Source organism: Myxine glutinosa, chromosome 1 (genome assembly GCF_964187855.1).
Source record: "Myxine glutinosa chromosome 1, kmMyxGlut1.1, whole genome shotgun sequence".
NCBI classification, from domain to species: Eukaryota; Metazoa; Chordata; class Myxini; order Myxiniformes; family Myxinidae; genus Myxine; species Myxine glutinosa.
This window is the reverse complement of record NC_136261.1, coordinates 178,742,012-178,754,716: the sequence shown is the minus strand read 5'-3', so window position 1 is coordinate 178,754,716 and position 12,705 is coordinate 178,742,012. Positions and strand designations below refer to the sequence as shown.

General features: G+C 44.6%; 1 protein-coding gene across 4 annotated transcripts in view; it reads left to right on the top strand.

Moving 5' to 3' along the window:
- LOC137431456 (uncharacterized) overlaps positions 1–7,009 on the top strand; it is a 58,897-nt gene extending 51,888 nt beyond the window's left edge. For 2 of the 4 annotated variants that reach the window (XM_068122802.2, XM_068122793.2), the window contains exon 16: positions 5,638–7,009. In XM_068122802.2, the coding sequence (XP_067978903.2) occupies positions 5,638–5,672 (35 nt within the window). In that variant the 3' untranslated portion in view covers positions 5,673–7,009. Of the gene's footprint in view, positions 1–4,469 lie in introns of all 4 variants that reach the window. The other 2 variants (XM_078780634.1, XM_068122812.2) reach the window with 2 other exon arrangements.
- The last annotated feature ends 5,696 nt before the right edge of the window (positions 7,010–12,705 follow it).

Sequence of the window (12,705 nt, the reverse complement as noted above, 5' to 3'; positions counted from 1 at the left end):
AGCTTGAAAGTGGTTGGATGTCAATGAAAGCTAGTCTGTTGGGAGCCGTTGGTGAGGTATGTGGATGGACAAAAGGACCACCGAGGCACTCGGAAACATGGTGGTGGGATGATGAAGTTGGAAAGAGGAATGACGAGAAGAGGAAGAAGTTCAAGGAGTGGCAGAAGGCGAAGGGTACGTTCAAGGAGTGGCAGAAGGCGAAGGGTATGGGAGCAGAAACAGCAGAGCATGAAAGTTATAAGGCAGCCAGGAAGGCTGCAAAGAAAGAGGTAGCAAAGGCGCAGGACGGCAGGAGGCATGTAGGAAAATGTTCGGAGAACGCTTGGATTCGGAAGAGGGTCAGAAAGCAGCATTCAGGATTGCAAAGCAGATAGCGAAAGAGAGGTGTGATGTGATGGGGGTGAGGTGCTTGAAGGATGAAGTGGGACAAATCGTTGTGGACCCAGATGGAATTAAAGGAAGATGGAAAAGATATATGGAAATGCTGTTGAATACAGAGAATGAATGGGATGGCAACATAGAGAGTAACCCAGTTTTAGGACCGGCAGAGAAGATAACTGAGAAGGAAGTTGAGGAAGCGATAAAAGCAATGAAGAGTGTAAAAGCAGGAGGGCCGACGGGAGTTGTGGGAGATATGTTGAAGGCAGCAGGAAGTTGGGGTGTGAAGAGAATGACAGAGATCTGTAATCTGGTGGTGAAAGAAGGCCGCATTCCAGTGGATTGGGAACTGAGTACCCTCGTCCCTCTCTACAAGGGGAAAGGTGACCCTCTGGAGTGTGGCTCGTACCGAGCGATAAAGTTATTGGAGCATGGAATGAAGGTATTGGAAAGGGTGTTGGAGAGGAGGATAAGGAAGAAAGTGAAGATCGACGAAATGCAGTTTGGATTTATGCCAGGAAGAGGAACGACAGACGTGCTTTTCATTGTGAGGCAGTTGCAGGAGAAGTACATGGAGAAGAGGAAGAAGTTGTTTCTTGGGTTTGTTGATCTGGAGAAAGCATTCGATAGGGTTCCACGCCAAGTATTGACATGGGCATTGAGGAAGTTAGGAGTGGAGGAATGGTTGATCAGAGTGGTGATGGCAATGTACAAAAGAGCGTGCACAGCTGTAAGGACAAAGGACAGGAACAGTGGTGAGTTTGAGGTGAAGGTGGGAGTGCATCAGGGGTCGGTACTAGGTCCACTACTATTTGTAGCTGTGATTGAGGTGCTGGCTCAGAATGTAAAGGAGGGTTTACCGTGGGAGTTGTTGTATGCAGATGATCTGGTGTTGATTGCGGAAAGTATGAATGGACTGAAGGAAAAGGTGAAGAAGTGGAAGGAATGTATGGAGACAAAAGGTCTGAAGGTGAATATCGGAAAGACGAAGGTGATGGCAAGTGGTAAAGCATGTGGTGAGGTGGAAAGAACTGGGAAGTGGCCCTGTGCTGTGTGTAGGAAGGGTGTCGGAGTGAACTCCATTCAATGTACAATGTGCGCTGAGTGGGTTCATCAAAAATGTAGTGGTCTGAGAGGGTCATTAACCAGTGTGGCAGCTACATTCAAATGTAAGGTGTGCACAGAGGGAGCTGCAGATGGAGGAAATGTTGAGTTGGATCTTGGAGACGGTGTGAAGCTGGAAGGTGTGCAAACATTTTGCTACCTCGGAGACATGCTGAATGGAGAAGGTGGATCAGACTCGGCAACGGTTGCTAGAGTGAGATGTGCATGGAAGAAGTTTCGGGAACTGAGTGGCATGCTGATGATGAGGGGAGTGTCTTTGAAGCTGAAGGGAAAGGTGTATGCTGCATGTGTGAGAAGTGTTATGATTTATGGGAGCGAGACATGGGTAATGAACGTAGAGCAGCAACGAAGGTTGGAAATGGTGGAAATGCGAATGATTTGACGGATGTGCGGAGTATCGTTGAGAGAGAGGAAGACAAATGATGAATTGCGAAAGATGATGGGAATAGAGCCTGTGATTGATGCTGTGAAGAGGAACAGGTTGAGATGGTTTGGTCATGTGTTGAGGAAGGATGAAAGTGACTGGTTGAGAAGAGTGATGGAAATGAATGTAGAAGGAAGTAGAGGACGGGGAAGACTGAGAAAGACTTGGCTAAAGATGGTGGAAGAAGAAATGCGGGCAAGGGGGTTAACAAGGAGAGATGCAGAAAATAGGGCAAAATGGAGAAGATTGTCATGGGGACCACAAGGCTAACCCCCGCTCCAGTCGGGAAAATGGCCTTTAAAATGCATGTTGTTGTGTGTTGTGTTGTTCTGCATCTCCCCTTGTTAACCCCCTTGCCCGCATTTCTTCTTCGACCATCTTTTGCCAAGTCTTTCTCGGTCTTCCCCATCCTCTACTTCCTTCTGCATTCATTTCCATCACTCTTCTCAACCAGTCACTTTCATCCTTCCTCAACACATGACCAAACCATCTCGACCTGTTTCTCTTCACAGCATCCATCACAGGCTCTATTCCCATCATCTTTCGCAATTCATCATTTGTCTTCCTCTCTCTTAACGATACTCCACACATCCGTCAAATCATTCGCATTTCCACCATTTCCAGCCTTCGTTGCTGCTCTACGTTCATTACCCATGTATCGCTCCCATAAATCATAACACTTCTCACACATGCAGCATACACCTTTCCCTTCAGCTTCAACGACACTCCCCTCATCATCAGCACGCCACTCAGTTCCCGAAACTTCTTCCATGCACATCTCACTCTAGCAACCGTTGCCGAGTCTGATCCACCTTCTCCATTCAGCATGTCTCCGAGGTAGCAAAATGTTTTCACACCTTCTCCATTCAGAGTGGGGTCCCCCACGAGGTACTTCGGGTTGTAGCCTGCCCATATGTAGTAATTGTCATGGTTCTCTTTTTGAGGCAATGTTTTTTTTTATGGCCGGATGTCCTTCCTGACGCCAACCCTTTTAGTCGCCTCTTACGACATGCAGGGATACGGTGTACCTATTCTAAACCGGGGTACACACCAGGGAGAAAACAAAATGAAGCCTTCAAATAAAAGAACACCTTCCCCACAGTCAAACATGGAGGAGGTTCAGTGATGTTTTGGGGTTGCTGTGCTGCCTCTGGCACTGTGTACCTTGAATGTGTGCATGGCATCCTGAAATCAGGAGAATACAAAGGCATTTTGGAGCGCAATGTTCAACCTAGTCTCAGAAAGCTGGGACTCCGTCGAAGGTCATGGGTCTTGCAGCTTGACAATGACCCCAAACACACCTCAAAAAACACCCAGAAATGGTTCAAGACAAAACGCTGGACTGTCCTGAAGTGGCCAGCAATGAGTCCAGATCTAAACCCCATTGAACACCTGTGGAGAGATCTGAAAACAGCAGTTGGGAGAAGGCACCCTTCAAATCTGGGAGAACTGGAGCAGTTGGCACAAGAAGAGTGGGCCAAACTGCCAGTAGAGAGGTGTAGGAAGCTAATTCATGGTGATAGGAAGCGCTTGACTGCAGTTATTTTGTCCAAAGGCTGTGCTGCCAAATATTAAGTCGAGGGTGTTAATAATTTTGTCAATGCCATTTATTTTTATTTTCTGATTTAAAAGGATATATTAAATTCTGAATCAAAAACAAAGGTTCTGTAATATTATCAGTGAAATAAAGAATTGTGGAGACAAAATACTTTTGTCAATTACAACTTATTTTTAGAGAAAATTGTGAGTTATTTGAAAAAAATGGAAGGGTGCCAATATTTTTGGCCACGACTGTATACTTAAAAAAAGAAAAAAAAGAAGATTTTAAAGATTTTTTTATTTATTTTAATCTGGAAGTTTAGCGTGACTGAAGCAGTCTTATACACCACCCTTGTACATTGTAATAAGTCGACTTGTAAGTTTAGGATAAGTTTAAGACATGGAGGCTTTATTGATCACCAGAGAACGCAGCGTCAATCAGCATCGGACATAGCCATATGAATGGCCTTGTCACCCTGATGCTGCACCCTCTCACGTGCCACGCCCACTTTCCATGGACTGTGCTTCACAGCTCCTATTACATACAACACCCTATTGAACATGTCCAAGTCCTGCAAAACTGGGGGTTATTTGAAGTATTATGAAGGCCATTTGTGGTCTACAGTGTTCAAGTATTTAATTCAATTTAAATAAAGGTTTAAAGGCAAATAAAAATATTCCAGGTTTTACCACCGTTTTATCCAGTGTATATTACATCACCCTATCTAACATGTTACATTAGTTATTCGTGCCTGTTGTTTGTGTCCTTTATAATGTCCTTAAAAACAGTATGTTTCCTGTTTGGAATGATTTTCAATTTTGTTTGACTGCCAGACAGAATAGACAAAATTATCTCATTATTCTCTGCGCATGTGATTGGGACAAATTCAGAGCCAAAGTACAGTAAAACGTTAAAATTGAGGTTATTGTCGAAATTGAAATTGAGGTTATTGAATTGAGGAACAAACTCCCTCCCTCTCTTCAATCCCACTCCTCCCTCCAGGTCTTTAAAACAGCTGTTCACCACCATCTCTTGTCTTCCCCCATCGAAAACCTTGATCTCTTCTACCCCCGTTAATTCACCCCCAGATCCACTTTTTTTTTAAATACCGACTTCTTTCCTGGAAGTTCTAGCAGTGTCCATGCGTTTTTAAAAAATCTAAATCGATATCACTCATTGACAAGTCAGGACCTACCTGTCAAATACATGATATGAGGTGTCGAATTGAAAGTTTGAAGATGGAAGTGTAACTGGCTGTACATTGTGTTACACAGGCAAGGTTTGTGCGGCATCCATGAGTGTATATACTGTACTAAATTTCCATTTTGTCCTTCGTCCAATGAAGGCAACTCCAACTGATTAATCCCACGATCTGACTGCAACTGCGTAACTGGGGAAAATAAAAGATTTCTTGCCAGTTTAGAACGTACCATTGTTGCCTTTTGGACTGTAGAGAAGCCTCTTGGCTGTGCTGTACTGGGATCGTTTTGGTTTACACTGATCCTGAAAATGGTCCAACAAGGGTGAAATTGCTAAGGCTTCGGTACTTGTTGTATTGCTGTTTGTATTGACGCTCATTGGTAAATTTGTTTTTCCCTGTTCAAACTGCCCCTTCTTTGTCCTTTCAGGTTGCACATATGTTCTTCCAGTAGCCCCCTCCTCGTTAAACCCCACTCCCTTGTTTACTTTTTTTAAATTGTGCCTATGGAATTAAAGTCACTTCCTGGTCTAACTCCTGTGATAGACTCAAATGGTTTCATGAATAGTGAGCTTTTATTATTTAGAAGAGCTGAACACTGAACAGACTGGAGACTGCCTCAGGGTTGTTGTCAGACCCATTGTAAGGACAACGTATTTGACCTCTACAGCAAAAAAAAAAAAAAGAACATGACGGTAGAGGGCAGCAATAACTGCCCAGGAGTGATGTGTGGATATGTCTTGTGTCTGCAGTGACGTCTTGTCAGTTATGTCTCTACGGAGAAGAGCAAGAGTTGAATAACTCATAAATTTTTCTTCTTCTTCACTGTTAAGTAGTTCTGATTGTTTGGCTCACAGCCAGATAGATGAGTTTATTTTCTCTTTTTCTTTGATGCTATAAATCGAGCAAAGTTTTACAGTTTCACTTCCTTGATAATATAATCATTTGTTTATATCTACTACTGTATTTCAGCCACAGGCTTCTCCCGAACGCGGTGGTCAGTATGAAAACAACACGCCATCTCCTTGGTGCAGACCTCTAAAGTGGTGCAACCCTGCCGGTTCCAAAATGCAAGAGGGGCTAATTAATAATTGTCTATGCGAGGGTTCTTCCCTTCGTTTTGCAACTGATGTCTGACGTCCAAAGAAATCGCTTTACAATGCAAGGAAATGTCTCAAATGCACTTTTAATAATTGTTACTGAAATAGTTGTACCAAATTTTTATCCCAACCTGATCTTTGTAGGGCATGGTGAAGAAATGATCATAAATTTACCATCATAATGAATTATCCTGAATAAATGATCCTTCTGGACGTGTGCTGTTTATCAAAAATTCTTGTAGAGATTTAAATTTTTCGTTGTCCTTTTTTATTATTGGATGTTTATATTTGTTTGTACTCAATTTGCCGACCTCGGAGGGATGACAGGCTGAGTCAATCCCCCCGGCGTTAATTCGGTGATCGACCGGGATTCGAGCCCAGGATCCTTGGATCCCAAGCCGGCACCCTAACCGCTAAGCCAACACCAATCACGTTTGTTTTTTTCTTTTCCAAAGCTCAATATGTCATATCCAGATTGTTTGATTTTATTTTTCATTCTGGTAAACGTGCATCATTTCATATTTTCACCTTCTTTCTGACCATGTGTAGCCTGGTTTGTTTTAGCGAAATGATTCTTGATATGTTAATAGATAGAGCATCGCTCATCCTCTGCTGAGATAAATTAGATAGAAACTCAGGCTTATTATTGTTATTTTGTTCCATTACACAAGTTAACACCTTTCCTCGTTTGGTTACTGATTGTTCTAAACGAACATACTAAGTATTCCCGTGTTTATAACCTTCCACATTCTGGTGTTGGTTGAAACAAGGTTGTTTTTTTATATATTTTTTGAGGGGATGTGAAGAGAGGAGGGGTTCAGGTTCAGCTAAAGATTGTAAAACTGCACAGCTTGTGCCAAATTAGCACTTTTTGTATTTTTGTTATGCAATGTGTGTTACAATTTATTTTCTTGTATTCTCCTAATTAGGCTGATTAATTGTAGTGTGTTTTCTTGTAGGTTGGCCTTTTTCATTTTTGTATTCCACCAAAAAAAAAGTTATTTTGCAAAAACATGGTACGTTGTGGTTGGCTTTTGTTTTGAAACTGATTTCGGTGTTTATTTGGGGGATATTTGGTTATTGAAATTGTGCATGCCAATAAAGTATGGTAGCATGTTGCAAATGTATCCCTGGAATGTTTTCAGCTGTTTGGAACCATTCATATATATGAGGGAAGTTAGGTCATCTTCGCATGCGAGCAGTGGGATGTATTTTGAAATAAATAAAAATATTTTTTCACTTTATTTCAGCAGTCTCCTTTCATATGTACACTATTTCCTTTTTGTATACAATGTCAAGGCTCATGGCACAGCTAAAACACAGAACGGATCAGGATGCAGCAAAAGCAACAGCAGAAAGAGAAGGGGAAAACCAACAGTAGGGCCGAACGACAAAGCATTAAGGGATGGTTTTTTGTTTTTGAAAGGTTGGCTGTGTTGATCTTGTTCTGCATAAGTATGGTTTGATTCTTGCATTGATTGAAAGAGGACCAAGTCAGGATACGACGATGGTTCACGAGTGAGCGGTATCCAATGACAAAGGACGGACTATAACCGAAACAGGCCTGGAAATGTCAAAACGAAGGTTACTGACCTTGAAATGAGATAGAAAATAATGTATAATCAGTTATGAGGTTAGTTAGCTGCACAATACCGAAAATTCGGTGAAAAATGAAACGACAAAAAAAAAATCGAGCTCCGTGGGGCTAGACACATGACATTGGCCAAACCAAATATCGAAACCCCTGTCAGATTCCACCAAACCCCTCAGAGAAGATGTACCTTGAACTCTATTATCCCCTAAAAAGACATCTTTTTCGGGCGTGGCTCCGCCCACAATGTGCACAATACGCCCACTCTAGGCAGGACACAACTAGATCATGATATCAACCTCCCACCCAAGTTTCATCTAGATCGGATGATATCATCGGGTAGTTATGCTGCGAACAGACAGGCACACAGACAGACACACACAGACAGATGCACACACATGACGAATATAGTGGTCACTTGATAACTCGTGATCCAAAAGTTGTTGGAGCCCCATTGAAAGATGAGTTCGAGATCATGATTGTTGGAGGCAGGAGTTGAGAGGCGACTGACAACAAGGAACTGATAGGAGTACTGGGATTTATAACTGGAGGATGGTGGAATTGTCGGCAAAGGAATGGACAGGGTTGTTATTTGCTGGGTCAAGGTCATTGATGAAAGGAAGGGAGTGGGAGATGACAGAACCTTGAGGGATACCTTAATTGATGTGTTGGGTGTCAAAGTGGGCACCATCCACACAGGTAGAGACCAGGGACACAGGTAGACAAACCAGGTACACAGGTAGACAGGTAGAGTTTATAGAAAACCAGGAGACAAGCTGAAGTTGAATACTGTACATTGGGAGCTTCGTCATGAGCCCTTTGTGCCAAACCCTGTCACAGGCTTTGCTGATGTCCAGCGCAACTCAACTTTCTGCGAAGCGCTTCAGAGTTGAACCCCATTTTTTTTTTTTTTTTTACACACAACATCGAGGCTCGTGAAAGAGCTAACATTAATCACACAAAAAGTCAAACCGACACATAAAACACAAAAATATGGGGAGCGGTAGACAAGATGGGGAGAGAGGGGAAGGACGCAAACAACATTTGAGAGCAGGGACATCGAGAGAAATGTGGGAGGGAGAGGGCTTGGGGGGAGGTGGGAGAGGTATAAAACATATGAACACTGCAAGGACTTCCAGCAAAGAAGTTGGAATTTCAAAAAAAGTGTATCTGGGGTGAATTCGTGGGGGTAGAAAAGATCAAGGTTTTGGATGGGGGAAGATCAGAGGTGGTGGTGAACAGCTGCTTTAAAGACCTGGAGGGAAGAGTGGGATTGAAGGGAGTGGGGGAGTTTGTTCCAGAGGCGGGAGAAAAGGGGAATGAAACAGTGAGGGTGAGCAGAGAGCCTAGATTTTGGCAGTTTAACCATAAGAGGGTTGCTGGCAGATCTTGTGCGACCTGTAGGAATATTAGGGGGACAGAGCACAGAGAGAGCTGGGGGAGCAAGGCCGGAGAGGAGTCGGTAGAAGACAGAAAGACCACCAACCTGCCTGCGGTGAGTGAGTGAAAGGCCCTCGGAGTTAGCTTCATCGCAGGAGATTCCAATGATTCTGAAAGCTTTGGTTTCAACAGCGTGAAGACGAGCTTGGTGTGAGGCAGGAGCACCGGCCCAGAGGGGGGAACAGTATTCCATTGAGCTGTGGATGAAAGCCTTGTATGTGGTGAGGAGCTCAGGTGTGCCAAGGAAGGACTTCGCACGACGGAGGATGCCCAGTCGGCGACTGGCTTTGGAGGCCAGCTTGGAAATGTGGTTTTCCCAGGAAAGATCATGGCAGATAGTAAGACCCAAAAGCTTGAGCAACAGAACTTCTTGGAGAGGATTGTTGAGAAAGTAGATGGGAGGGTTTTCCAGTCGGTCTTTTCGGAGAGACATAGTAAGAGTGTGAGATTTGTCAGGATTGAAAGACATGTTCCACTTGTTTGACCAGTCTGATTTTGTCCAGGTCTGCAGAGAGTGAGGAGGCTGCAGACTGCCGATCTGAGGGGTGAGGAATGGAGAGGCAGATCGTGGAGTCGTCAGCGAAGAGATAGAGAGGATTTTCCAGAGAGTCGGAGAGATCATTGATGAAGACCAGAAATAGCACAGGGCCCAGAACACTACCTTGGGGAACTCCAGCCAGAACAGAAAGGGGAGATGAGAGAAATCCATTCAGGGCCACACGTTGACTATGGCCAGAGAGGAAGTCCGCAAGCCATGAGTGGAGATTTCCATGAATACCACAGGAGGAGAGTTTGGTGAGCAGAGCTGGGTGCCAGGCCATATCGAAGGCACATGATATGTCAAGGGAGACAGCTTTGATTTCCTGTTTGGCATTGAGGACCTCCATCCATTGTTGAGACAGCAGAAGCAACATGTCCAGAGTAGAATGACCTGGTCTGAATCCAAATTGATGATCAGAGATCAAGCCATTGGAGAAGAGGAAGGATTTGATACCGAAGCAATGATGGATTCCATGACTTTGCTGATAATTGGAAGCAGGCTGATTGGTCTGTAGTTGCAAGGATCTGTTTTTGCACATTTTTTGTGTCAAGCAGTAATGTTTGCTGATTTCCAAGATGCTGGCAGATGACCTTGAGCAAAAGAGAGGGTGAAAAGAACAGAGACAGGGTGAGATAGAGCAGCAGAGCAGGATTTTAGGACCCGTGGGCTGCTGCCGTCTGGTCCAGTTGCAGATTCAGAGTCGAGGTTTGACAAAAACTTCTCCACCTTGTCAGGAAAGAAGGACACAGAGTCCAGGAGCAGCTGGGTTTGACTGGGTAAGGTGGGAACAGAGAGAGATGGGTTTGGGACACAAGATTTTGAGGCAAACACAGAGTTGAGGCATTTGGCTTTATCACATGCGATGTCAACCGTGTAGCCATTTTAGGTAAGGGAGGGGGTGGAGGTGGAACAAACACCAGAAACGGATTTGACCAGACACCACCAGGATTTCGAGGAAGGAGACAGGTTTGAGAGTTCATTCTTGAGTGTGGAGAGATCGTGCTTCCTGGCACTTCTGGGGATACTGAGGGTAGAGATAGTGACTTAACTGTTTGGAGGACGGTACAGAACACATATGAACAAAAGGTGGGTGTGGAGGGGAAGCCATAGCCAGAGGTACTCCTGGGGGTGGGGTGGAGAGAGGACAGTGCAAGGAGAGTGAGGAAGAGAGTTTTTGATAAATATAGCCACCCCACCACCAGGACGAGGCTCAGGTCTATCATACCTGAGGAGGGAGTAACCAGGAATAGATATTAAGGAATCAGAGACATCTTGAAGGAGGAAAGTTTCTGTTAAGCAGATCAAGTCTGGATTGTCAGAAGCAACCTGAATGGAGAGATCAATCAGGTTTGAGTGAAGGCCCCATATGCTTGAGGTCTATACCATTAATGAGGAGAGAGGGGGAGCATCGTGTGCAGGACAGGGGAGGGGAGGGGTAGGGTCAGATGAAGGATGAGAGGGGGCAGGGGAGGTAGGGAGAGCAGTTGATAGTGTGTCAGAGATTACAGAAGAGTTACAAGAAAGGGAAGGATGAGGAGGACGAAAGGTTTGATGGTGATGGGATGAGGCACAGTGAGAGGTTGTTTGAGGGGGGGGGGGCATAGGAAAGTAGAAGGTTGGGTTGGGGGAGGTGGAGGTATGAGATAGAAGGGAGACGAAGTGGGGAGGAGGCAGCTTTGAGGAGGAGGTGGGAGGGGGGAGAATTTGGGAGGGATGGCTGGGGGGGAGATTTGAAGTGGAGGGGTTTGGGGGGAGTTTTGAATGGGATGGGAAAGGGGGTAGTTTAGGAGGGGAGGGGCAAGGGGGGAGTTTAGGAGGGGAGGGGCAAGGGGGGAGTTTAGGAGGGGAGGGGCAAGGGGGGAGATTTGGAGGGGAGGGGCAAGGGGGGAGATTTGGAGGGGAGGGGGAAAGGGGGAGTTTAGGAGGGGAAGGGCAAGGGGGGAGATCAGGAGTGTAGGGGCAAGGGGGGGGATTTGGAGGGGAGAGGCAAGGGGGGAGTTTAGGAGGGGAAGGGCAAGGGGTGAGTTCAGGAGTGGAGGGGCAAGGGGGGAGTTTAAGAGTGGAGGGGCAAGGGGGGAGTTTAGGAGTGTAGGTGCAAGGGGGGGGGATTTGGATGGGAGGGGCAAGAGGGGTTGTTTAGAAAGTGGATGATTAATGAAAGACGAACATTGATAACAAATTGGGTTTGTTGTGATTTTCAAGTTAGCAATCCGATTCAGAACGATGGAGGAGGGATGGAATGAATGTGAATTTAGACCATGTAGTGAGGGAGACGTATAAGATATTGAATTTCTTTTTTTTGAAGTGGAATGAGTTGGAGAGGAAATTGAGAAAAGCCTTTTAAATAGGAAGAAAAACAGCGTGTTGTAATATACCACTGAATAAAACACAGAAGGGGAAAGGTTAAACATATTTAAATAATATTTAAACAGAAACGTGAACAATCTTATATGCACAAAAATACCAACGGGGGGAGAGCCGAGAGGGACCACCACGAGTCACGTGAACAGGGCAAACGGTGGATGGCAAGGAGATAATGGGGGCGGGGCGAACAGCACACCTGGACAGAAAATACAGGATGAGACAACAGTACACGTGGAGAAAAGAAAATAAATGTTTTTGTTTTTTTGTTTTTTTTGGGGGGTGGGGGGGGTGGGGATTTAGAACGTTAGACAGAGTATTATGTTCGGGGTAGAAGGGAAAAAACCAAGAGCCAAGCAAAACACGCTTAAGTTAACAAAACACCGACGGGGGTACAACTACAAGGCCACACACGAGGAGCAGAACACGATTAATTAATTACGAGTTACAGGAAATTCAAACCAAAACTAACTATAATTATCAAACAATATCGCATGGACGATAAAATAACGAGTTGAAATTTGACAATCTATCTGGGGAAATGGGGGAGAAACACGTGGTCGAAGAACGAACGAACGAATAAGAATGAATAAACGAATGAGCACAGAGAAGGTAATGTCTTTTTTTGTTGTTTTTTTGAGTTGAGATTTACATAAGGAAGTAGGCTTTGGGGTGGAAAGACTGGGAAAACAGAGAACGAAAGTTATTGGATCACAAACGACAGGTGCTGAGAGAAAAACAAAGCCTCAAGGTTGTACAGTGTACACTGTACAAGGCCTCAAGACGACACGAATTAACACGATTTTCAATACAGGTATGAAAGATTTGCACCGAAAATCTTTGTCGGGACAATATACGTACATACACCATAAAATAAATACAGTTTTAACGAAAATACAAAATGGGAACAATTACTTAACTTCGATTTCGATGGAGAGCGTGTGGAGCTGCGAAAAAACGAACCCTCGCCAGCAAGACCGGAAACGGAAGTGGCTTTGTTCTCAGGT